This window comes from Pristiophorus japonicus, chromosome 18, assembly GCF_044704955.1.
Source record: "Pristiophorus japonicus isolate sPriJap1 chromosome 18, sPriJap1.hap1, whole genome shotgun sequence".
NCBI lineage: Eukaryota > Metazoa > Chordata > Chondrichthyes > Pristiophoridae > Pristiophorus > Pristiophorus japonicus.
Window position 1 is genome coordinate 79,357,439 of NC_091994.1, and position 27,612 is coordinate 79,385,050.

Below are 27,612 nucleotides of genomic sequence, written 5' to 3' on the forward strand. Positions count from 1 at the left end.
CAGGGTATTTTGTACACAATACAGTTCATTGGGAAGGAGTTGTTGATTGCATATAGTGATGTAATTACACAGCATTTACAGCCCAGAAAGAAACCATTCAGCCCAAATGGTCTGTGATGGTGTTTATGTACCGCACGAGCCTCCTCCCATCCTACGTCACCTAACCCTATCGGTATATCATTCTATGCCTTTCTTCCTCATGTACTTATCTAGCTTCCACTTAAATGCATCTATGCTATTTGCCCCAACTACTCCCTGTGGTAGCGAGTTCTACATTCTAACCACTTTCTGGGTAAATACATTTCTCTTGAATTCCCTACTGGATCTATTAGTGACTACCATATATTTATAACCCTTAGTTCTGGTCTCCCCCACAAGTGAAAACATCTTCTCTACTTTTATTAGGTCACACCTCAGCCTTCTCTTTTCTCTTCCTGTTGGAAGCACTTTCTGAAGGTAGGAATTTCCTGTTGTAGTCAGTGTAGATCTGTAATTTTAGTGCATTCAGAAGCCACTTTAAAGGAACTCACTTTGAATGACGGGATCTCCCCATTCCTTGTTGACAGCAGGTGCCATGGCGAGGGAACAGAGGAATCCAAAGAAAATCTGTAGATTGCGGTTCGCACATCATCTTCATACTTTGTGACATAAACGGTCCGTAAGCCACCTGGGAAAAATACATTTTAATTATGTTGGTGGAGATAGGGTGAGAACTTCCCCAGATAAAAGGGACAGATCAGAGTTCAACATTTCTCTTTGATTTATTTTCCTTTTCTCCTCATCTTGTTTTTGATAAATTTTTCTTAACATTTGAAGTTTTTGTCGATGAATTACTAATTTCTGTATGTGGGCATTGTCTACATCACTGTGTGGCTTAGCTGGAAGATAGAATGAAGCTGGCCGTACTGCCAGTGACCCCACAGAAGGAAGACATAGTGCAGTGAGAAGGCTTCACCACAGTGGATGGGTAAGGAGGGTGGGCCTGCCTACCTAAAGAGGTTATACCCACCAGGATCTGGATCAGACAGAATCTGCATTTTGATTGGCTGGGGTGTCAAATGCCTGATCAGATTCATTAACTACCATCAGCGCGAAGTGAGTAACTTAACTAAAACGCAACCCTCGGCATCAGATTGCCCCATCGTCATGATGCCGTGAAACTCTGAGAACGCTGCCAATTTGTGAAATAGTGCAGACCATGGCATGTATCTCAACAAGTCGCTGAGTATTTGGGTTCAGCCATCTGATACTGAGCCCAAGTCGCCACTCTTCACATGTGAGCCTAGACAGTGAATGCTGGCAGCTTATTCAAATAGGGGATTAATCCCATTCTCAGCAGATGTTAAAATACAAGCACTTTCTGGCAGGAGTGATTGAATTGTGATTAGGAGCAGGAACCCTGGCTGATTTTTCCCCTTCATATCCCAGGCACATGGAGATCACCTGCAGTGTTTGCAGCGCTGTCTTGGCTCAGGTCAGCTACATTCACAGAGACTAGGGATGAACCTTGGACCTTCCTAGCTTTGTAGCTCAGCAGTGCACCACAGTGTGTACACTTCCAAAAACTGCCTCCTGAATAGCTTTGGGAGAGGAGGGGAGAAATTGGGCGGGAAGGAAGTGTTATATATTCTTACGACATCACTAACAGCACACACTACAAGATAGCTTCAACAGAACTGTCATCATGTGACCTTGTCGAATTACCCTTTTATTGTATTTACATTAGTAGTTGCATTACCACAGTAGTCCACTAGGGAGAGCTCTATTACAGAAAGTAACTTTTAAATGGCACAAATGCAGGGGAAAGCAAATAATAGCGCTGCTTGCAATCTAGGAAAGAGGAAAGCAGATAAGCGACGGGCAGCGATGGAGCTCTGATCTAAAGAGGCTGCTTAAAGCCAAATTATTCCATTAGTATTGGAGCAGATGATTTTTCGCCATTTGGATCAGCTCAGAAACCAGCATTTTCACCCCAATGACTTTTTAATGCAAAATTACTGCATTTGGGCAACCACTGTACAAATTGATGAGGTTTGTTGCGGCATGTCACGCAGTGCCAAACTACTAGCCCTAAGTATTATTAAAGGCACATTCATTTTGTGCAAAAAATGTTTTGACAAACCTATTTTAGTCCACATCTCAATTAGCTCTCCTCCCAACAGAGGCAAGCAGCCATGATGGAGGAGATGGTGCAGGAATGCTGATAACAAGACAGAAATGCAAGGGGGGAACCTGACCTGTGGCTGTACTCTGTGCTGCGCCTGCTTTATTCCACGGGAGGTTTTGCCCTCGTTTCTTCTTGTCCGAGGATGTTCGAATGTTATTTAACAGAGGTTGGGGCTTCTCCTGAAACAGACCTATTGCACAGGAGTACGTCAGTTAAAAAAGCATCATCTGACAATTATACATTAGACTTTTACAGATTTTTACAGGCTATTCACACATTGCAGGCAAATGAGCTGAGTATTAGAAATAAAAGTATCAGGTTAGTATTATCTAAACTCCAGATATCTGTGGTGAATATCTGGTCTCCAGACCATTCTATGTAAAGTAAAGTCACAAATGGCCTCATGCTCACACAGTCCCCTTGAACCGGGATGCTATAAGAACAGCGTCCAGTTTCTCTGCGGCACACAGGTTTAGTTACTGCAGGGCAAAACACACTCCCCGCTGTGTGTTAGCAATAACAAGTTCATAACACAGAAGGAGGCAATATGCCCCATTGCCCATGTTGCTTCTCTGAAAGAGCCCATTTCCCCGACTATTCTCAGTACTCTTTTCATTATTTCCATTTCAAATGTTTATCCATTTGCCTTTTAAAAACGGTTATGGGTTCTACTTCCATCACTTTTTCCTTTCAGGCATTCCATATCCTAATAACCCATTGTATGAAAAAAATTCTCCTAACCTCTCCCCTTTATTCTTTTAGTGATGATTTTAAATTGAATGCCCTCTAGGTACTGACATGCTGACCAGCGGAAATAGATATCCCAGACTCTTATTTGCTCTGCATAGTTAATTAGAGAATGCATCTGGAAAGCGAGGCATAAAAACATCCATGAACAGAGATATTGCAGCTTTAAACCTAATAAAATATTTATCTGAAAAAATAAAACTTCAACCAGTTTAACAGATCAAAGCAAACTTTATAAGCTGTTCATAAAGGAAAACTGACTGCTACACTGCACAGTGTTACACTGTAATATCTTGCAGCATAAAAATTGATTTGCCCAGAGTATATTGAGAGTGGTTTATGAAAGGAAAAGAAGTTAAATTATTACAATTGTTGTGAACTGTTTTTTTGCACAAATATATTAACTATCCAGAGAACATGGAAGGTTTCCTCTAGTAGCTATGCCTTAGTAATGGGAAAAACAGAGTATGTTATTTTAGAATACCTTTGTTACTTAGCAAGAAGAAGCATACCTAGAAAATCTTTCAGCTATGTGTGCGGTGTTGCTAACACATTATGACCAGAGGAAATTTCCCCCTTGCAGAATTTAAACAAGCAGTTTAAAAATAGTACTGAGCAGTGCACCATATCATCATCATATTAGCCTGCTCACTATAACAACACATCAGTGCAGCATGCAACTCCTTTTCCTAGCATTTGTTAATACAATAGATGCTTTGCAACACAATCCATACTTGCATTGCAAGCTACATGTCTTCGTAATGGTTCAACCAATTTGGCAACACTCATTGACAAAGATGCCAATTTCAGTAAAATGTGTTTATGTGTGCAACTAAAAACTGGCTCCAATTTTAGAATTGCAGCGATGGAACAACTACAGTATCCTTTTAAATACATAGGGATAGAATTTGCACTGCATCTCTGCCAGTTTTTGCGGTATTGGTCAGTTTGGGCGAAAAAGAGGTAGGCAAAAATTTGCATAACGGGATCCACCGGCGGTATCGAAATACCACTGGGAAGTGGACCACCATTCAAAGACCGCTATAGCCCGATTTTTGATTCAGTGGTGACCCGTAGGTAAGTAGAAAAAAACAGCCACGAGAAGCAGTGGGCGTTGCTTCAAGAGGGAGTTAGATATGGCCCTTATGGCAAAGGGGATCAAGGGGTATGGAGAGAAAGCAGGAAAGGGGTACTGAGGGAATGATCAGCCATGATCTTATTGAATGGCGGTGCAGGCTCGAAAGGCCAAATGGCCTACTCCTGCACCTGTTTTCTATGTTTCTAAGGACCCAAGTTTCCACATGATTTGCGCCTGATTTTTAGGAGCAACTGGTGGAGAATGGACTATCTTAGAAATAGCAATTCTCCACATTTTTTTTTCTGCAGTTCTAGTCAGTTACAACAGTTTCACTTTGGAACAGAATTTTTTCTTCAAAAGGGGGCAGGTCCGGCCACTGACGCCTGATTTCAAAGTTTCCACAGTGAAAACGTACTCCAAACTAACTTAGAATGGAGCAAGTGAAGATTTTTGTAGAACTGAAAAAACCTTGTCTACACATTAAAAAATCAGGCGCAGGTTACAAATTAGGCGTCCAGAACGGGGTGGGGTGGGGGGGGGGGGGGAAGGGAAGTCATTAAATTCTATAATAAATCCTTATTTATACTTATACAAATATTATACAAATAAATCCAACCTGAATAAACATTTATAAACAAAGAAAAGATTAAATAAACCATCTTCCTACCTGTGTGAAAGTGCTTCAGCCAGGGAGAATGCTGCAGGAAGCCTCACAAGTTGAGGCAGCCGTTCGGTCGATGGCAGGGGGGGGAGGAGGAAGCCGTTCCCGACGGCGGGCGGGGGAGGGAGGGAGGGAGTACGGGCCCGACCGACCGAACGAACGCAGCGGGGGGGGGGGGGGGGGGGGAGGAAGCCGTTCCAGACGGCGGGCGGGCGGGAGGGAGTACGGGCCCGACCGACCGAACGAACGCAGCGGGGGGGAGGGAGGGAGGGAGTGCGGGCCCGACCGACCGACCGACCGACCAAACGTAGCGGTGGGGAGGAAGCCGTTCCCGATGGCGGGCGGGGGGGGGAATGAGACAGTGAGAAGGCTGCAGGAAGCCTCATAAGTTGAGCAGCCATTCCCGACGGCAGGGGGGGAGGCCATCGGGAAACGGCTGCCTCAACTTCTGAGGCTTCCTGCACCTTCTCACTGCTGCAAGAAGCCTCAGTGCTGATGTGCTGATGGCAATGTGCTTTTATTAAAAAATGTTCAAAAATTAAACAGCTACAAAGAACTACAAAAATGGCTGAGTGCCAATGTTTCCTTCACACTGTGCGTGCGCGAACGCTCCAACGCGCACGCGCAGGGTTGCCGGCAGGAAAAAAACTAATTTAAATGATACCCACCCCCTCCCACTTACAAAATCGGTGCGAGTGGTAGGCTCCGCCCCCCTGGGCGCCGCGTCAAGCAGACATGGAGCTGCAGGGCGCTCCAGAATCGCGCGTTTTCTTTCCGGCACGAAAAACGGGCGCCCAGCTCGGAGGGGCGCCCGTTTTTTATCGTGTGGAAACTTGGGGCCAAAGTTTCTATGAGCTGAGTGGTCGGTAAGTAGCCCCGCAAAAAAAGGTAAATTAAAGGGTTTTTAATAATTATTTTAAAATTCTTTTACAATGATTAAGTTCAAAAGGGTCCTGAGAATGTTTTCTGATATTTTATTTTAAGTTTTTTGGAAAAAATATTTTGTGTTTTCCCCCCTCCTAGGCCCAACCCACAGCCTCTGTCTAAATTTTAGTAATTAATGCCCATTTTGTTTAAGAACCACTCAATTGGCCCAAGATTGTGTTTTCCACCGAGAATCGGGGTGTAAGGTCCATTTTTATTCGCCGTGCAGAATTTTTTCCTTTTTTTGTGGAATCTTTTGACCGCGGTAATTTTAAAATCTGAGCAGTATTTTGGGCGGCAATCTGGCGTTGGCGGATTTTTGGGAAATTCTAGCCCACAGCTTTTACTTTATTCATCCTTTCAGATGATAGCAATCAGCTGTGTTGATAAGTGAATAGTTAGATTTCCCTATTTTTCTTCTGCATAGAACTTTACAGCACAGGAACAGGCCTGTTGGCCCAACTCCAGAGACCTGAGCACAAAAATCCAGGCCGACAATCCAGTGCAGTACTGCTGGAATGCTGCATTTCCGGAAGTGCTGCCTTTCAGATGAGACATTAAATCGAGGCCCTGTCTGCTCCCTCTGGTGGATGTAAAAGATCCCATGGCACTATTTCGAAGAAGAGCAGGGGAGTTATCCCCAGTGTCCTCGTCAATATTTATCCCTCAATCAACATCACTAAAACAGATTATCTGGTCATTAACACTTTGCTGTTTGTGGGAGCTTGCTGTGTGCCAATTGGCTGCCGCGCTTCCGACATTACAACAGTGACTACAATTCAAAAGTACGGCATTGGCCGTAAAGTGCTTTGGGACATCCCGAGGTGGTGAAAGGCATTGTATCAATCCAAGTCTTTCTTTTACTGGTCTAGGCTGGTGTTTATACTCCGCTTACCATAGAAACATAGAAAATAGGTGCAGGAGTAGGCATTCAGCCCTTCGAGCCTGCACCACCATTCAATAAGATCATGGCTGATCATTCCCTCAGTACCCCTTTCCTGCTTTCTTTTCATACCCCTTGATCCCCTTAGCCGTAAGGGCCATATCTAACTCCCTCTTGAATATATCCAATGAACTGGCATCAACAACTCTCTGCGGCAGGGAATTCCATAGGTTAACAACTCACTGAATGAAGAAGTTTCTCCTCATCTCAGTCCAAAATGGCCTACCCCTTATCCTAAGAATATGTCCCCTGGTTCTGGACTTCCCCAACATCGGGAACATTCTTCCCGCATCTAACCTGTCCAGTCCCGTCAGAATCCCATACGTTTCTACGAGATCCCCTCTCATCCTTCTAAATGCCAGTGAATAAAGACCCAGTTGATCCAGTCTCTCCTCATATGACAGTCCAGCCATCCATGGAATTAGTCTGGTAAACCTTCGCTGCACTCTCTCAATAGCAAGAACATCCTTCCTCAGATTAGGAGACCAAAACTGAACACAATATTCCAGGTGAGGCCTCACTAAGGCCCTGTACAACTGCAGTAAGACCTCCCTGCTCCTATACTCAAATCCCCAAGCTATGAAGGCCAACATACCATTTGCCGTCTTCACCGCCTGCTGTACCTGCATGACTGATGAACCATGACACCCAGGTCTCGTTGCACTTCCCATTTTCCTAATCTGCCGCCATTCAAATCATATTCTGCCTTCGTGTTTTTGCCCCCAAAATGGATAACCTCACATTTATCCACATTATACTGCATCTGCCATGCATTTGCCCACTCAACTCATCTGCAAACTTGGAGATATTACACTCAATTCCTTCATCCAAATCATTAATGTATATTGTAAAGAGTTGGGGTCCCAGCACTGAGCCCTGCGGCACTCCACTAGTCACTGCCTGCCATTCTGAAAAGGACCCATTTATCCCGACTCTCTGCTTCCTGTCTGCCAACCAGTTCTCTATCCACATCAGGACATTACCCCCAATACCAAGCGCTTGGATTTTTGCACACCAATCTCTGACATAAGAACATAAGAACATAAGAATTACGAACAGGAGTAGGCCATCTAGCTCCTCGAGCTTGCTCCGCCATTCAACAAGATCATGGCTGATCTGGCTGTGGACTTAGCTCCACTTACCCGCCCGCTCCCCGTAACCCTTAACTTCCTTATTGGTTAAAAATCTATCTATCTGTGACTTGAATACATTCAATGAGCTAGCCTCAACTGCTTCCTTGGGCAGAGAATTCCACAGATTCACAACCCTCTGGGAGAAGAAATTCCTTCTCAACTCGGTTTTAAATTGGCTCCTCTGTATTTTGAGGCTGTGCCCCCTAGTTCTAGTCTCCCCAACCAGTGGAAACAACCTCTCTGCCTCTATCTTGTCTATCCCTTTCATTATTTTAAATGTTTCTATAAGATCACCCCTCATCCTTCTGAACTCCAATGAGTAAAGACCCAGTCTACACAATCTATCATCATAAGGTAACCCCCTCATCTCTGGAATCAGCCTAGTGAATCGTCTCTGTACCCCCTCCAAAGCTAGCATATCCTTCCTTAAGTAAGGCGACCAAAACTGCACGCAGTACTCCAGGTGCGGCCTCACCAATACCCTGTACAGTTGCAGCAGGACCTCCCTGCTTTTGTACTCCATCCCTCTCGCAATGAAGGCCAACATTCCATTCGCCTTCCTGATTACCTGCTGCACCTGAAAACTTTTCATGCAAAAAGACCCCCAGGTTCCTCTGCACTGCAGCATGTTGTAATTTCTCCCCATTCAAATAATATTCCCTTTTACTGTTTTTTTTCCCAAGGTGGATGACCTCACACTTTCCGACATCGTATTCCATCTGCCAAACCTTAGCCCATTCGCTTAACCTATCTAAATCTCTTTGCAGCCTCTCTGTGTCCTCTACGCAACCCGCTATCAAACTGATCTTTGTGTCATCTGCAAACTTTGTTACACTACACTCTGTCCCCTCTTTCAGGTCATCTATGTATATTGTAAACAGTTGTGGTCCCAGCACCGATCCCTGTGGCACACCACTAACCACCGATTTCCAACCCGAAAAGGACCCATTTATCCCGACTCTCTGCTTTCTGTTAGCCAGCCAATTCTCTATCCATGCTAATACATTTCCTCTGACTCTGCGTACCTTTATCTTCTGCAGTAACCTTTTGTGTGGCACCTTATCGAATGCCTTTTGGAAATCTAAATACACCACATCCACCGGTACACCTCTATCCACCATGCTCGTTATATCCTCAAAGAATTCCAGTAAATTAGTTAAACATGATTTCCCCGTCATGAATCCATGTTGCGTCTGCTTGATTGCACTATTGTGCGGGACCTTGTCAAAAGCCTTTTGAAAATCTAAATACACCACATCCACTGGTTCTCCTTTGTCCACTCTGCTAGTTACATCCTCAAAAAATTCCAGAAGATTCATCAAGCATGATTTCCCTTTAATAAATCCATCCTGACTTGGACCGATCCTGCCACTGCTTTCCAAATGGGCTGCTATTTCATCCTTAATGATTGATTCCAACATTTTCCCAACCACTGATGCCAGGCTAACCAGTCTATAATTACCCGTTTTCTCTCTCCCTCCCTTTTTTAAAAGTGGTTTTACATTAGCTACCTTCCAGTCCATAGGAACTGATCCAGAGTCGATAGACTGTTGGAAAATGATCACCAATGCATCCACTATTTCTAGGGCCACTTCCTTAAGTACTCTGGGATGCAAACTATCAGGCCCCAGAGATTTATCGGCCTTCAATCCCATCAATTTCCCGAACACAATTTCCCGCCTAATAAGGATATCCTTCAGTTCCTCCTTCTCACTAGACCTACTGTACATTCGGAAGGTTAGTTGTGTCTTCCTTCGTGAAGACAGAACCAAAATATTTGTTCAATTGGTCTGCCATTTCTTTGTTTCCCATTATAAATTCACCTGAATCCGACTGCAAGGGGCTTACATTTGCCTTCACTAGTCTGTTTCTCTTCACATATTTACAGAAGCTTTTGCAGTCAGCTTTTATGTTCCCTGAAAGCTTCCTCTCGTACGCTATTTTCCCCCTCTTAATTAAACCCTTAGTCCTCCTCTGTTGAATTCTAAATTTCTCCCAGTCCTCAGGTTTGTTACTTTTTCTAGCCAATTTATATGCCTCTTCCTTGGCTTTAACACTATCCTTAATTTCCCTTGTTAGCCACGGTTGAGCCACCTTCCCCGTTTTATTTTTACTCCAGACAGGGATGTACAATTGCTGAAGTTCATCCATGTGATCTTTAAATGTTTGCTATTGCTTATCCACCGTCAACTCTTTAAGTGTCCTTTGCCAGTCTATTCTAGCCAATTTACGCCTCATACCGTCGAAGTTACCTTTCCTTAAGTTCAGGACCCTAGTTTCCGAATTAACTGTGTCACTCTCCACCTTAATAAAAGAATTCTACCATATTATGGTCACTCTTCCCCAAGGGGCCTCGCACAACAAGATTGCTAATTAATCCCTTCTCATTACACATCACCCAGACTAGGATGGCCAGCTCTCTAGTTGGTTCCTCAACATATTGCTCTCGAAAACCATCCCTAATACACTCCAGGAAATCCTCCTCCACCGCATTGCTACCAGTTTGGTTAGCCCAATCAATATTTAGATTAAAGTCGTCCATGATAACTGCTGTACCTTTATTGCACACATCCCTTATTTCTTGTTTGATACTGTCCCCAACCTCACTACTACTGTTTGGTGGTCTGTACACAACTCCCACCAGTGTTTTCTGCCCTTTGGTATTCCGCAGCTCACCCATACCGATTCCACATCATCCAGGCTAATGTCCCTCCTTACTATTGCATTAATTTCCTCTTTAACCAGCAACGCCACCCCGTCTCCTTTTCCTCTCTGCCTGTCCTTCCTAAATGTTGAATACCCCTGGATGTGGAGTTCCCAGCCTTGGTCACCCTGGAGCCATGTCTCCATGATGCCAATTACATCATATCCGTTAACTGCTGTCTGCGCAGTTAATTCGTCCACTTTATTCCGAATACTCCTCGCATTGAGGCACAGAGCCTTCAGACTTGTCTTTTTAACACACTTTGCCCCTTTAGAATTTTGCTGTAATGTGGCCCTTTTTGATTTTTGCCTTGGGTTTCTCTGCCCTCCACTTTTACTATTCTCCTTTCTATCTTTTGCTTCTGCTTCCAATTTATTTTCCTCTGTCTCCCTGCATAGGTTCACATCCTCCTGCCATGTTAGTTTAACTGCTCCCCAACAGCACTAGCAAACATCCTCCTAGGATATTGGTTCTGGTCCTGTCCAGGTGCAGACCACCCGGTTTGTACTGGTCCCACCTCCCCCAGAACCGGTTTCAATGTCCCAGGAATTTGAATCCCTCCCTTTTGCACCACTCCTCAAGCCACGTATTCATCTGGGCTATCCTCTGATTCCTACTCTGACTAGCATGTGGCACTGGTGGCAATCCTGAGATTACTACTTTTTAATTTAGCTCCTAGCTCCCTAAATTCGTCTCATAGGACCTCATCCCGTTTTTCCCTATTTCGTTGGTACCTGTGTGCACCACAACAACTGGCTGTTCACCCTCCCTTTTCTGAATGTCCTGCACCTGCTCCGAGACATCCTTGACCCTTGCACCAGGGAGGCAACATACCATCCTGGAGTCTCGGTTGCGGCCGCAGAAATGCTTATCTATTCCCCTTACAATCAAATCCCCTATCACTATAGCTCTCCCACTCTTTTTCCTGCCCTCCTGTGCAGCAGAGCCACCCACAGTGCCATGAACTTGGCTGCTGCTGCCCTCCCCTGATGAGTCATCCCCCTCAACAGTACCCAAAGCGGTGTATCTGTTTTGCAGGGGGATGACTGCAGGGGACCCCTGTACTACCTTCCTTGCACTGCTCTTCCTGTTGGTCACCCATTTACTATCTGTCTGTGTACCCTTTACCTGCGGTGAGACCAGCTCGCTAAATGTGCTATTCATGTCATTCTCAGCATCGTGCATGCTCCAGAGTGAATCCACCCGCAGCTCCAGTGCCGCAATGCGGTCCGTCAGGAGCTGGAGGCGGATGCACTTCCCGCACACATACCCTACTTCATCTCACCCTATCAGCATATCCTTTTATTCCTTTGTCCCTCATGTACCTATCTCGCCTCTCCTTAAATGCCTCAATTATGCATTCTATATTTAAAACTACTTTAATTCAAAGTATAAATCTAGAAAGAAAAGGTGTGGCAAACTTATATATTTTATGTACATATGACAAATGTGAGGTGATACATTTTGGGAGAAAATAAGGAAGAAATATGCAGTAAATAGTAACATTTAGAAAAAGTAGGAGACACTTGGGATTGAGATACACAAATGTATAAAAGCGGGAAGACAAGTTGATAAAGTGGTTTAAAAAAAAAGCATACGAGAGCCTAGGTTTTATAAATAGCAACATAGAGGACAGAAGCAAAGAGGTAATACTTAAACCTGTAGAAATCATTGATTTTGTTGTAATCAGAATATTAGAAAGGAAGAACTTACATTTATGTCATGCTTTTGACATTCTCAAAGCACTTCACAATCACTTTGAAAATGTAGTCACTGTTGCAATGTAGGGAAACACAAACCAATTTTACACAGAGCAAGGCCCCACAAACAGCAATCAGATAAATTTCAGATAATTTCATAGAATCATAGAAATTTACGGCACAGAAGTTGTTTTACTGATGGTGGCGGTGGTGCGAATGTTTGTGGCGGAAGAGCGGCGAGAGATCGTGGCGGAGGTGCGGCAAATGAGTGTAAGGGGGCCAGAAGAGCCAAGGGCCCAGGGGCAGCACGGGCCAGCCCACAGCAGAGCAGGACTTCAGTTGTCCTGGTTAACCCTTGCCACTGGATAAAGGCCTAGCTCTGTCAAGCCCGTGTGGTGACTGATGTGCAATGGCCACCACACATTAAAAAAATCCACGCATAGGCATCTTCCACCCCTTCAATTGGAGCTCAGGACTGGAATATCGGTCCTTCATTGAAACATCTGTGAACTCATCCCTTTTGGTGTGGAAATAAGTCATCCTCGTTCGAGGGACCGCCTATGATGATGATGATGATTGTTGAGGGATAAATATTGGTCAAAACACAAGGAGAACACCTTGGCTCTTCTTTAAATAGTGCTACAAGGGAAGACAGAGTCTTGGTTTACTGTCTTATCCCAAAGATGGCATACCTCTGACAGTGCAGCACTCTCTCAGTACTGCACTGAGGTGCCAGCTTAAATTATGTGCTGAAGACTCTGCAGTGGTGCTTGAACACACAACCTTTTGACTGAATAGTACCACTGAGCCAAGGCTGGCACCTACTGTATCCAGTTTTGGACACCTTAATTTATGAAAGATGTCAAGACAATGAACAGGTGCAGAGGAGATTTATTAAGATGATATGAAGGGTGAAAGGCTTTAAGTATAGTGGGAGAATACTGAATTCCCAATTAAAACAAGGATGGTTAAGATGAGACCTGGTAGAAATGTTCTAAATTATTAGGTAAGGTAAGCTAACATAAATCGGGAATATCTATTTCAACTGGTCAGTGAATCAATAGCTAGAGGGCATCAATTAAAGAACAAGGTTAGCTGCCTTTATTATGCCGAGGATTATTAGGACATGGAATACCCAAATAGAAAGAGTGGTGGAAGCAGAATCCACAATAGCTTCTAAAAGGGAAGTGGATAAATATTTGAAAAGGAAAAATTGAATAGGCTAAGAGGACAGGGCAAGGGAATAGAACTAAGTGGTTAGTCCGAAAGGTTTACTACGCTGCAAGATTCTAAGATTACGGGAACCCAGTTTAACTAGGTTGGAGAGGGAGAAGAATGTCAGGTTGAATTGACTGGAAAAGAAAGGGTGGGGAGATGGATGGACAAACTGGGAATGGAAGGGATTGAGTACTTTTGTGAATTGAGGCAGTGGGAGTTGGATGTGAGAGAGTAACTGTTGGGGAACTTTTGGGCAAAAGGTAATGGTCCGGGGCAAGGGAGGCCCAAGGCTTCCTTGTGGAGCCCGGAGGAGTACTCCTGCTTCCCCGCTCAGGCCTCCAGTTAGAATAGCAGATTGGGCCCTGATGACATCAACAAAGCCTGATCTTGATCTTTAAATACTCAATGCAGAGAAGGCGAAGAGGAGATTTGATAGAGGTGTTTAAAATCATGAATGGTTTAGATAGAGTAAATAAAGAGAAACTGTATCCAATGGCTGAAGGGTTAATAACCAGAGGACACAGATTTAAGGTGATTGGCAAAAGAACCAGAGGCAAAACATTTTACGTGATGAGTGGTTAGGATTTGGAATGCACTTCCTGATAGGGTGATGGATACAGATTCAATAGTAGCCTTCAAAAGTGAATAGGATAATTGCTTGGAGAAAAAAATGCAGGGATTATGGGGAAAGAGTAGGGAAGTGGGACTAACTGGATTGCTCTTTGAAAGAGCCAACGCAGACTCAATGGGTTGAATGGCATCCTTCTGTGCTGTACTGATCTATGATTCTATAATGAGAACGCCACCTGTTTGGGGTAGTCCTTGCCATTGTCTTGCCAGGCAGTGTGTATAAGTCTCCCACTCCATCTTAACTGCGCCTCTACTGGTTTCCGCTGGGTTGGGAGGCGCAGAGTGGGGGACGTTAAAATTGGGACGCATGTATCTACTTATTTTGTTCTAATAAGTTTTCTAAAGCTGTTGGTCAGCTTCTGCTAGTTTTCGAGGTTGGCTTATATGGGTTTACAGAGGTAAGACTGGATAATTGGCTGCAACATTGCCAAGCAACTGTAACAGCCTCATTTCCATACTCAGTCCTGTAAGTGCTTCTGACCCCAAGGACAAATTTCTGATCAATGATCCTCAAAAGTGCCTTTGAATTATCAATACCACCCCCAGAGACAACTACATTAAGTGCCGCCTCTACCCTTAGATAGTACAAAGAATAATGAAACCAAAGGAATCCTACATCAAAGATTTGCTTGCACATATTTTATATTTCTACGTATCCTTATCAAGCCATGTAATGATGTAGTGCCAGATTGTTGGAGTGGTTCAATGTGTTTTTGCCTGTGATTTCTCCCCTATCATACCCAGTTTTGTTGGGAATAACCTGCAAGGTTGCCAGGAGTGTAGCTTTTCTCAAATTGTAGGCTTGCTATAGGGTTTGGACCTGACCACTGAACTGCAGCGACTCTACAGCATGAAGCCGTATACAATCTATTTAATGGTGACCTGTGAGGTCATCTGAAACGAGAGCTATCTATCCAGTGTTTGTAACAATATTACTTCTGCTGTAGCTTGCAGGATCTGAAATGGTGTTAGGTTTTCTGGATCCCCACATTTTAGGGGGTCTAAAACCCCAAAATCTAGAAAAACCTGATAATGAAATATGAGGTACTGAAGGGAACACCTACCCCATTTCTGAATGTTGCTAATAGGCCCCACGGTGAGGAGTTTGGAATTACACAGATTGCCCCGCTGGGCCCAACAAGGCAACCTTGGCCCACCCCTGTCCTGGTTTTGCGGCAGCCAATTTACACACAGCAAGCTCCCACAAACAGCAATGTGATAGCAACCAGATAATCTGGTTTAGTGATGTTAGTTGAAGGATAAATATTAGCAGGACACCGGAGAGAACTTCCTGCTCTTCTTTGTAATATTGCCATGTGATCTTCTACATCCACCCGAGAGGCCAGACGGAGCCTTGGTTTAATATCATCCGAAAGACGGCACCTCTGACAGTGCAGCACTCCCTCAGTATTGCATGCGTGCATCAGCATGGATTTTGTGCTCAAATGTCATGAGTGGAACTTGAACGCATAACCTTCTGACTCAGAGGCGAGAATGGTCCTTTAACCCCGCCTCTCACATTTACACACTTTGATTGTTACGAAAGCTTTCAGTGGGAATAAAATGCGGCTCATTCTGAAATTATATCTGAAATCACAGTCCTGTGTTCTTGTTTGTTATTAAATGTGCGCAAAATCCAAATTCTTCCACTTTTAACTGGGACGGTTATCTTCGAATGATATACTGTACATCAGTGGCTTTCAAACGTTTCTGAAACCCCTACAAATACTGACACACTCCTCGGGACTGCTGAAAGGCAGTGTTGCCTACACAATGGAAACCAGGGCTTTCATTGAGGAAGATTTTTTTTTACAGCAACGAAAATAACATGCGCTTCTTACAAATGATGCAAACTGTGTCATATAACTGCCCACATACCTACAGTGAAGGAGCACAGACCTGAAAAGATTGCTTGTGAACACATTATACGCATATCGACACACCTTGTCACATTACTTGCCCGTGCCAGTGATGATCGGGATGTGTGGCTCCCCTCCCACCGCTAGCAAGAAATTATTTTTTTAAATGCTTTCTTGGGATGTGGGCGTCACTGCTCAGACCAGCATTTAATGCCAATCCCTGTTGCCCTAATAAGGTAGCAGTGGTGGGCCTTCTAGCAGTTTGATATACTAAATGACTTGGTAGGCCAGACAGACCCCAAGACAGTCCACAAAAGGAAACCAAAGACAGACCATGTGACAGACCACAGTCCACGAGACAGACCATGGAGAATTAACTCCTTAGTCTCCTGAAGCAGATGAATTGGATCAATCGGAGTTTGAGTTGTACTTTTAATTAAGGTTGTATGAATCGCAATCTGTAAAATTTGTTGTATTTTAATGTTAATAAAACCAACTGTTAGAAAAAGTTTAAAACCTTGGTTAATCTTACCTCTGATTACCCATAAGCAGTAAATATTACAAACGCTACAATGTGAAATAAAGTGTGCAATTTATAGTGGCCATTGGCCTGTAATTTGCCACCAGTTGATGGTCTCACTTGGAGGGCCCCAGGATGGCAGTCAGAGGTGACCTTCTGAGATTGGGACAGAATAGAGGGAACTTCATGATGCTGACAGTGGTGGTGTAAATTGTAAAAGCAATGCATTTCCCCGTGAAAATATCTTTCACCTCAATGAAAAAAATTCATTAAACGACTTCTAGAAAAGCTACAAAGCTGTTCTTTAGTTGGTGACTTCCTTCTTGCTGATAGGACTGCGCTCAAGGTTTGTACAGCAGATGTTGCAGGTTAATTGCACTGTTGGGTGCCTCTTTCTGCCTTAGGAATATAATCGCAATTCAAAGGTAAAATACTTCTGGATGGCACCGGGAGACAATCCATCGTCTGTGCTTTCAGTCTTTAGTATTTGAAGTCTAAATTAGGAATCTGTAATGGACAGGAATGCATTGGATACTGTTTCCAACCATGAACGGCTGTAATGTGAAACTGCCAGAAACAATTCACTTCTGACTCGTAGCGATCATCAGTCAGAGTGGATCTTCGCACTGAAGTGAATTTGTCGTGTCCACACTTCTCACGCAGTTTCACAACTTCTTATTCTTGCTCCACTTGATTGGGTTCGGTTTCCAGTGAACTGCTGAAAAGTTGCATTGGAGGCAGTTCAGAGAAGGTTCACGAGGTTGATTCCTGAGATGAAGGGGTTGTCTGATGAAGAAAGGTTGAGCAGGTTGGGCCTATACTCATTGGAGTTTAGAAGAATGAGAGGTGATCTTATTGAAACGTATAAGATTCTGAGAGGGCTCGTCAAGGTAGATGCAGAGAGGATGTTTCCCCTCATGGAGGAATCTAGGGGGCATAGTTTCAAAATTAGGGGTTGCCTATTTAAAATGGAAATGAGGAGGAATTTCTTCTCTCAGAGGGTCATGAATCTTTGGAATTCTCTGCCCCAGAGAGCTGTGGAGGCTGGGTCATTGAATATATTTAAGGTAGAGATAGATAGATTGATTTTTGAATGATAGGGGAGTCGAGGGTTATGGGGAGTGGGCGGGGAAGCGGAATTGAGGTCAAGATCAGATCAGCCATGATCTTATTGAATGGCGGAGCAGGTTCGAGGGGCTAAATGGCCTACTCCTGCTCCTATTACTTATGTTACGAATGCGAACCAGAGCTCAAGGTGCACATTGGTTTTTCACTTGCACTTCTCGTGGGTCAGAAACGGACACAAACTGCAGCCAGAGAACACACAATAACACCAATTTTCATTCTGCAATTCTGGGTGCCAATGGTGGATATCTCTACCCAGAATGCATTACATACTCGAATATGCCCTATCCAATTTTAGAGTCGCGTCATGGCTGCTCATCTCCATGACATAGTACGATGGCAGGGGGTCTCGCATCACCATCTTAGCCATGGGAGTGGATCCTGGAGCACAAGAACTCGGGTAATGGCACGTGATTGCAGATTAAGCCTTGCAAAGCCTCGAGCTCTCGTACACAGCACACTAAAGAGAGAACACCTCTTGTGTCGGAGGCCCCGCAGACCCGGGCCACACAGACTTTCAGTACAACATGTAATCGATCGATCAATCATTTCATTCACTTAGTAACGGATGATTTTACTATTTTACACTACATTTTGTGCATTTAAGATAGTATCTGACTATTATCTGAATTTATGTTTATGTTTAGAATGGTTACATCACGGAAGAAAGCCATTTGGCCCGTCGATCCCGTACCGACTCTCAGCTAGTCCCACTCCCTTGCCCTTTATGCAGTGTTTATGTTTATACAATGATCCCTCTAATTATTTTTTGTGCGCGACCGCATAAGTGCAGTGTCTTTTCTGGCGGCAGGAGCTAGTGAGCGGCCTGCGCAGGACCTTGCGATTGGTGCGCGACCATGTGGCCACATACCTTAGGGAGAATATTGGTGTGCGGTCCTCCATAGCTCATCAAAACTAGTTAAGTGGCCCTCCAACCAAATAATTGCCCACCCCCTGGCTTAGGCCCACAACTTTTTGATCCAAAGGCAATAATGTTAGCAACGAGGCGAAACAATGATAAATGAGAAGTTCTCATTAATAGAAGCACAATGGCCACAGCGATTGGTGGATCATCGGATCACAGTCACACCGAAGATCCGCTCCACACTGAGAATTCCTGGTCTTTGTCAGCTTATGAAGGTAACGGGACAGCAACTTTACAGCCACTTAATCTAGCAGTGCTAAAGACCTGGGATTAAATTGGCTTCCTCGGCGCTGGGCTGGAGAACGATGTTTGTAGCAGAACAATCTAAAATTACAGGGAGATTCAATTATATCCCAGTTAATGAGCTTTGGCACATTGCTTATTTACTCCTGAAGAAGTGCTGGTCTACCAATAAAAAAAATAACAAGAATAGTGATCCGCAATAAACAGTGTAAAACTAACACCAAATGAGTTTCGAGCAGTTTGACCAATCAGCCTAATACAATCCTTTTCTGCCCAGGTCCTCATATGACTGTGATCAATGGTTTGCAAAATTTCTGTGAGGGAAGCCCTATAAATATCAATTCAATAACTACAGCTAGCATTTACGTAGCAACTTTAATATAAACATCTCATGAAAACGAACAGAAAGAACTTGCATTGATATAGCGCCTTTCACAACCTCAGGAAGTCCCAAAGCACTTTACAGTCAACGAAGTGCTTTTGAAGTGTAGTCACTGTTGTAATGTAGGGAAGGCTCTTCACAAATGGATTGAAGACAATGAACCGCGAGCCAGGTTGGGAGCGTTAGGATGGTGAACCTTGGACAACGACATAGGTTGTGACAAAGGTTTTGAAGGTGAAGAGAAGCAGAAAAACAGATTTAGGGGGGCAGTTCCAAAGTTGCAGGTTGTGCCACAAATGACGGGGGCAAAGGAAGGCAAATACACAAGGGGATGGAAATTGGTTCTGGCCCATTTACTGGTCCACAACAGCTCAGCGAGAGCATGCGCCCTCAGCGAAAGGCCAGAAGCTGCCCCAAAGTTAGGCCTCCAGCCTCATTTCAATAATCTAGGTGAGCTGCTGGCACCTGCCATGCCTCCACAGGTTGCTCGCCCATTTGAAGAAATCAATATTGGCTCGAACTCAAAACCCGGGGAGTGGGAGAAGTGGCAACGAGCGGAGAGCCGATCGCAAGTGCTGTGATGATGCAAAAGCATTCATGCTCCTTCTGGTTATACAGCAACAATTACTGATAAACCTCCAGGCACCCTCTGCAAACATTGGCACACTCCTGAGATCCCCACGAATACTGACATACACCCAGTGATCCATGTAAATACTGACACGCTCCCAGGGATACAAGTAAATACTAACACACTTTCAGTGATCCATGCAAATACTGACATGCTCCCAGGGATACAAGTAAATACTGACATGCTCCCAGGGATACAAGTAAATATTGACATGCTCCCAGGAATACAAGTAAATACTGACACATTCCCAGTGATCCATGCACATACTGACATGCTCCCAGGGATACAAGTAAATACTGACACATTCCCAGTGATCCATGTCAATACTGACACACTCCCAGGGATCCATGCAAATGCTGACACACTCTCAGAGATACAAGTGAATACTGACACGCTCCCAGTGATCCATGTAAATACTGACACGCTCCCAGTGATCCATGTAAATACTGACACGCTCCAAGAGATGCAAGTAAATACTGACATGCTCCCAGGGATCCATGTAAATACTGACATGCTCCCCGTGATCCATGTAAATACTGACACGCTCCCCGTGATCCATGTAAATACTGACACGCTACCCGACCCATGTAAATAATGACACGCTCCCCGTGATCCATGTAAATACTGACACACTCCCAGTGATCCATGTAAATACTGACACGCTCCCAGGGATCCATGCAGATACTGACATGCTCCCAGTGATGCATGCAGCTATGGACAGACTTATTTGAATGCCTGGTGCTAACTACTGAAAGGTACTGTAAGCTACTGAAAGAAAAGCAACGCTTATCATTATAGAAAAAAGGTGTTTAAAAAAAAACTTGTTTCCAGTTACAGAATGAACCGGTCAGTACGTCAACAAACAGGCAAAAAAAAAGAACAGAGAAGTTTCGAGACATGGTATACCGGACAAGGAATCGGATGACCCTGGGGTCAAGAGACTCCAGTCTGAAATCCTACGGCTTTGACCCTCCTCTTAAAAAATGCCAGCTGCCTCTTTATTGCAATCCTCTCCGATTCACTAAATCCATTATCTGTCACTGCGACTTTACACATTTACTTTGCTGAGACATTCTCGGCAGATTGGAAAGTATTAAAAGTGCAGGACAGGAGGGGGAAAGATGGCAAATTCTCATGTGGCGCTCCAGACATAACAGCAGAAAATTCATGGCTCTGGTCTGCTGCATCAGCACATTGCAATATGTTCCTTCTGAAGCCTCCTTTCAATAACAGTAGGGAATCTTCATTTTGCAGCTGTTGAACTTGATGTAACTTTTTTTTTAAAAACATTAATAAAAAGAAAATAAAAAGTCCAATATCGCCAGCTGTGTCTGGCAAAATCGGATTTTTACACGCTTGACGAAATCACAAAATTTGGGCTGGTTTAGCCAATCCCCCAGGACTACAGTCCTCTAAGGAACAGTTCCAGTAGCAGAGAGAGATGAGCTTTGATTTGTTTTATTTAGCACACTTTTTATTCTATTTCAATTCTCGCTTCTTTCCACTGTTATTGGATATACTGCAAGTCATTTGCATAAAATAAAGGAAAAATGTGAGGTGACATATTATAATATGCTGCTCATCACTCACGCTCAGGCAGCTTTGCTGTAGTTTTATTATGTATAAATTCTAGGCTGCAATGAGTCAGAAAGACAGATTCACTTTCAGAGACTAAATTTAATCAAAGGACTGGAAGCAGCAAAGCTGATAGCTAGACTAAAATTGCCCCCATACAGACTGAGCAACACACTGAAAACAGACAAATGCACACAAAATAACAAAGATTATTGGAGAAAATTATCAAACTTATAGTGCAGGCCACAGCAAGGTTGATTCTGGGGTTCAAAAACACACACCTTGAAATTGTGCAGTGTGATAAACTAGTAACAAAACATGTTAAAACATTTATGGAATTTCTCCCTCATCTATTGTAACAAAGCATTTAGGGGTCGAAATTTTTTTTTACGCCGCCCATTACCGCTGGCGGGAGGCAGCAAACAGGTGGCAAAAGCCTACCGTCGGTGGCAAGCTGAGGATGAGTGTGCAATGCCACCTTTTAACGCTGTTCTCTCATCTTTGGGCGTAAAAACTCAATTTGGCAGTTTGAGGCTGCCTGTTGCTAAAATCAGCACTCGGGTGCTCACACCGCCTCAAAAATGATGATGCCAGGAGGTTGTGCGTTCAATTTTCATTCTGGGGCTTGAGTACCTAATCTGCAGTGCAGTAGCGAGGCAGCGCTGGCTGCACTGTTCGGTTGGAAGTCAGATTCCCCAGCTGCAATGACGAGGAAAATTTAACCCATTGGTCAGTCATCCCACTCGATGTTTGTGGGAACTTGCTGTGTGAAAACTGGCTGCTGCGTTGGCTTAATAACACTGATTTCACTTCAAAACCAATATTGTGGATGTGAAGCACTTTGGGATATGCTGAAGGGTGCTATACAAATGCAAGTACTTTTTAAAATGAACTTGTTTATTTTAAACAGGTTAATTCCCTCATTAAAAGTGCTGGCATCAGAATTTTATATGAACATTGTAATATGTTTATTGCTGACATTACAGTTTCAAGGCACGAGTCATGAAGACAGGCAAACAGACTGTATCTCACTGGGGGACATTATCCAGGTCTTTCTCTCCAATGTTCTTACCAGTATCTGAATTCATGGCCCTGATATTTATGGGGCTGTGCATTTAGAATGGTGGGGAGGAGTTATGGATGGGAAACCCAGAAGTATTGGTGCCCCAAATGACTGGCAGTTTAAATGGTTTTCTTAAGTTTTCTCAGCTGACGGCCAGCCTGATTGACCGGCTATCTGCCTGTCCAGCGGGAAAGCCTGTGGCAGAGGGACGCAGCAGAGGAGCAGGTCGGAAGGCAGAAAGAGATTGCGGTTGGCGGGGTCTAGTGGAGGAAAAGAGATCAGAGGGGGATGAATGAAGAGATGGTAGTCGGGGGGGGGTGGGGGGTGTGAGCGAGATGGTGGTCGGGGGGGAGCAGACTGATTGCAGGAGGAAATACAGGATGGATTAAGCTTTTCAGGCCAGTGGAAACACTCCTGTTCCTCCTAGCCCAGAAGCATGCTGGGTGTCATGGTACATCAGTCAGTGAAAGTTGGCATGAGGGTACAGCAGGCGGTGAAGAAGGCAAGTGGCATGTTGGCCTTCATAGCGAGAGGATTTGAGTATAGGAGCAGGGAGGTCTTACTGCAGTTGTACAGAGCCTTGGTGAGGCCACACTTTGAATACTGTGTACAGTTTTGGTCTCCTAATCTTCTGAGGAAAGACATTCTTGCTATTGAGGGAGTGCAGCGAAGGTTCACCAGACTGATTCCCGGGATGGCAGGACTGACATATGAAGAAAGACTGGATCGACTAGGCTTATATTCACTGGAATTTAGAAGAGGGGATCAATTAGAAACATATAAAATTCTGACGGGACTGGATAGGTTAGATGCAGGTAGAATGTTCCCAATGTTGAGGAAGTCCAGAACCAGGGGTCACAATCTAACAATAAGGGGTAAGCCATTTAGGACCGAGATGAGGAGAAACTTCTTCACTCAGAGAATTGTGAACCTGTGGAATTCTCTACCACAGAAAGTTGTTGAGGCCAGTTCCTTAGATATATTCAAAAGGTGGCCCTTACAGCTAAAGGGATCAAGGAGTATGGAGAGAAAGCAGGAATGGAGTACTGAAGTTGCATGATCAGCCAAGATCATATTGAATGCTGGTGCAGGCTCAAAGGGCCGAATGGCCTGCACCTGCACCTACTTTCTATGTTTCTAAAGGCAATCCAGCCCTTCTCACCTCCTTTTACCTGTCGGGGAAACCCGGCCAGCATGGGTTAAAATAGAAATCCTGAAAATGAAAGCACTCAGCCTCCGTAAAAGGTTTCAACAAGCGACCCACCTCCTGCGAGTGGATTGGCTGCCCACCTCTCATCCTGCCTCTGTTAAAACCGGATGGGTTCCTGTTTCAGATTTTTAACTTTCTAATCTCCCACCCAACCCAAATCCACCTGTTCTTGGGGGTTACAATCACTCCCTGCCATTGTTTCATCCCCTTTGCCTTTAATAGCTTTCCATCTCCAGTCCCCCTCCCAGATTTTCCCTGTACTTTCAATGGTCTCCGATGGTCTCCCATATTCCCCTGCTTCCTCTGTCTCAGATAAACACATCACCTCTAAATCTGGCCTTTCTTTTTCAAAAGTCTCTTGGTCCTGGGGATCTGCTCTGTTCCTTTGAAAATTAAAATGTAACGAGGAAGACCAATAGCGAGAGGATTTTATCAGGCTTTCTCTTGATGTGTTGAATGGAAATTTGTAAACTTGCATACGGTTGAGCTTTTCCAGAGCTGCATGTAGCTCAGATGTTATCATTTACATTTAAACAAAGAATAGGTTGAACTGTTGAATAAGTTGAATTGAAAAGAATTGGACTATTTAGCCACCGAAGAACTCACTTCAGGAGTGGAAGCAAGTCTTCCTCGATTTTGAGGGACTGCCTATGATGATGATGAGGTTGAACTGACAGGCCCACCTCTTTGTCTGGATGTCTCCTTTTTCCTATCTTCCCAGAGTTCCGGAGGTACCAGCTGCATGTACAAGCCCGAACACTGAATGCCAGCAGTCTGAGTGACTATGGGGACATTACAAGCAGGATTAATCCTGTCCTTACCCAATGCTCACACATGTCCAATTTCCAACAGGAGTCACAGTGATAGGCAGTGGGGAACCCCAGCTGGTTTTTCGCTCTACTTCCAAAGGATGCTGAAACCAAATGTACTCCAATGGCCAGCCTAGCTTGCATCAGCTTACTCAACAAAGACCAGGGATTGGCCATTGCTGGTGTGGCTCAGTTCCACACTGGGCAGTGAATTTATCAACTGATGCATGGGGAGAAATCTCTCTTCAACAAGATGTTCAACATAATAGATGAGGTGCCACTTTGAACCCCATTTTCTGGTGAACCAATTGACATTTTCAGGTGGAAACATTTTTTTATTATTATTGTAAGATACACCTATTTTTCTTGGAACAAGGCACAGGAAGAGGCCACAAACAAACTGTTTTAAAATAAAACAAACTGTTTTAAAGTAAAAACCTTTGGACTACCTGGGAGGGGAACAGGTGCCAGCCTGAGGCAAGTGGTGACTCATCACCCATTAAAAGCGGTCTCTGTGATCAAGGACGAGACTTATGCATACAGACAAAGACATTGATACCCCAGAGATGACAAGTCTGCAAGAAAACCAGGACTACAAAGGACCCTACAAAATGCACATTTTTGGATAACAGGACATTCAGGATAAGGAGTTATCTTTTGCACTGTCGACTCTGTATGCAAATTAGTAGCCATTCAAACTCAACAACACAGCCAGTTAAACAAATCCCCACATTGATCCAGACACATTAATCGGACCCCGGCCCAGCAGGAAACTTATTCATACTTTGGATATAAATATACAAACACAGAAACACAAGCAGACACAGAAGGAAGGAACAGAAGCAGGAGGAAGAACGAAGGAAGAAGGACAAATAGAGAGACAGAAGGACACGAAAGGAACAGCACTGCAGAGAACGACCAGAAGAAGAACCAACAGGTCACGGAATAAACGACCATGAACCTACAATAGCTACAGCCAGGGCTGGTGATTATATGTCTTAAGTCAATTTCTTTCAGAAGTCTAGATTTGTAGTTTTAGTCGTTTTTTGTTGCATAATAAAACTGACACTGGTTAAGCTGAAATTTTGTGCCACGTATTGTCCTTTCCCATGATAAGTTCCGAGGTCTAAGAATCAGAGTAGAGTGAAAAACAACCACCCTACATTACAAACTCCTGCTCACTTACTTAATTCAACACAAGTACTTCGGACAGAGATGAAACACAAGATTAAGTTCATAAACCAGCAGGCAGACCTGCTGTGGCGAGGTGGCAATCATTTCAGCGACCATTTAATAGTGGTTTTAAAACCTAATGGAGAAAGCTATCAAAAAGATGAAGTAATGCATTAGATATGGAAGATCTGCCAGATGTATGATGCAAGATGATTAGTACATTCGTCACGTATGAGCAATGTGATGTGACCTAATCTACTACAAGGCTGTTATGCTCAAGCTTGTGGGGCCACCACATCAGTGTGTGTCTAACCTAAACCAGAGTTGATCAGTCCTGACCTACTGATGATAAATGTGTTCTCTGCTCCCCAACAACCTGAATAGGATCATTCATTTACCGTTATTCAGATATGTATTAATAATACTGTACAGGACACGTTCTGTAATGCACTGGCATGTATCATCTCCTCAGTACAAGTTAAAGCAGCAGTTTCTCAATTTCAAGTTGGGAACCAATTTCATGGCTGGTTGGCTTTGACTTGTGCCACTTTGGTACATTGACTGCAATTGTGTTTTGAGATTAAAAGCTCACGTTGGGGTTAACAGCAACGGCTTTGAGAGATCCAAAAATGGGCCCATTCACGCAGAACAATCAGGAGCAGCAGAAGTCCAGTCAGGGACGAATAGTTCGATATTTTTCTCTTATTTTGTTTAGTTTGTCTTGCGTTTCGAGATTACTGGACAGCGTGCAGTTGACTGCAGTCTGGCATGTTTTTTCCTGGACATTGCCAAACGTAAGTGTGCTGTGGACAAATAGACGTCGCAGCGTTCCCCTGACTTCACTTCTGGCGGCGGTTTCTCATCTTCCTGCAACCAGCTCAGGTTAAACGGAAGGCTTGTCGTCCCGTTTCTGGAGGCTGTATGTTACTGGTGGGAATGGTCATTGCCATGGTGCTGAGTTATCGAGAATGCTTCTCAACCTGCACCATGTTAAAAGGGCGGAACTCAGAGCAGTTCTTGGGTTGGGTCCTTGGTGCGCTATAGAACCAGCGAACCAGATGACTTGGCCAACATCTCTTTTTCGTTTCTTGCAGCTCCTGCTGGGATGGACAGTTGTCTCCTCCTTGCCTGCTGAAATTCCTTGTGAGGGAGATTATTCCAGATACCTGTCTGCAAAAGTCTGCATACTTTGGCGAAAATGGATTATATCTCCAATTCAGAATTTTCTTTCCATCAGTGAATAATTTCATTCAAATCTCACAAATCTCACAAACCTCAGCAGGAAGATGAAATAATTGCTTCATTTATGTCAAAACAAATCTTAAATTCTACCTACGACACCCCCCCCCCCCCACCCCCCGCACCCTGCCCCCCAACACACGCACACACACACACACACACACACAGTGCCGAAAAGTGTTATCAACTTTAATCATTTAAACGTATTATTCCTTTACAAAAGTTTTGAATAGACAGATGATTTATTCCGGGCCTGTGTTGTGGGTTCAGTAGCTCCAGAGTAGCCCCCACCTCAGGCTGGTTTAAGTTCATGTCCCTCACTGTTTACAGTGGCACTGGTCTGGAACCTGCCCTGTAATTGGTGTCAGTGCAATGGCCTAGCAGAGAGGGTGATCATACTCAAGGGTGTGTGGAGAGGCCTAGCAGAGAGGAAGACCCTATTCAAAGGTCTCTTTTAAAAAAAAACTCAAAGAAAGTTTTTCCATAATAAGGTGCAGTGCTTTCAAGCAGGACGTGAAACCCCTCAACTTTCCTTCCCTTTTTTAAATACCGAAGAGGCGATTACATTAATATGCACTCTCGCCAGAAGCCAATACAAGGCATGTTCCCCACGATTTTCCAGGCATTAATCTAAGTGTAATGTATGCACCTGAGAGTATACTCACAGGTTTGTAGAGCTGTTGCATTGTGAGTGGCCTAGCCAGTCACGTAATGTTCACAAGACTCAATAAAACCCCAGTCAGTTGGGTCTAGGTCATCTACGATGAGGTATGCAGTTGTGAGCCTAATGGATAAACTGGTAATGTGTAGTGGTTATTATTAAACCTTTGTTAATGAACCAACTAGTTATTAATAGCAATGTGTTGCTATGAATTCTTATGCAAAGTACCCATGAAGCAAATACATTATAGATATCAAATCATGGGAAGCAGGCTGGTGGTTTCCAAACTGCG

General features: G+C 44.0%; 1 protein-coding gene across 1 annotated transcript in view; it reads right to left on the bottom strand.

The window, feature by feature from the left end:
- The window catches only part of disp3 (dispatched RND transporter family member 3), a 333,206-nt gene that overhangs the window by 77,766 nt on the left and 227,828 nt on the right, over positions 1 to 27,612 (bottom strand). The window contains exons 15-16 of the mRNA XM_070860919.1: positions 2,238 to 2,357; positions 531 to 667 (exon numbers count right to left, since the gene is read on the bottom strand). Of these exons, the coding sequence (XP_070717020.1) occupies positions 531 to 667; positions 2,238 to 2,357 (257 nt within the window). The remainder of the gene's footprint in view (positions 1 to 530; positions 668 to 2,237; positions 2,358 to 27,612) is intronic.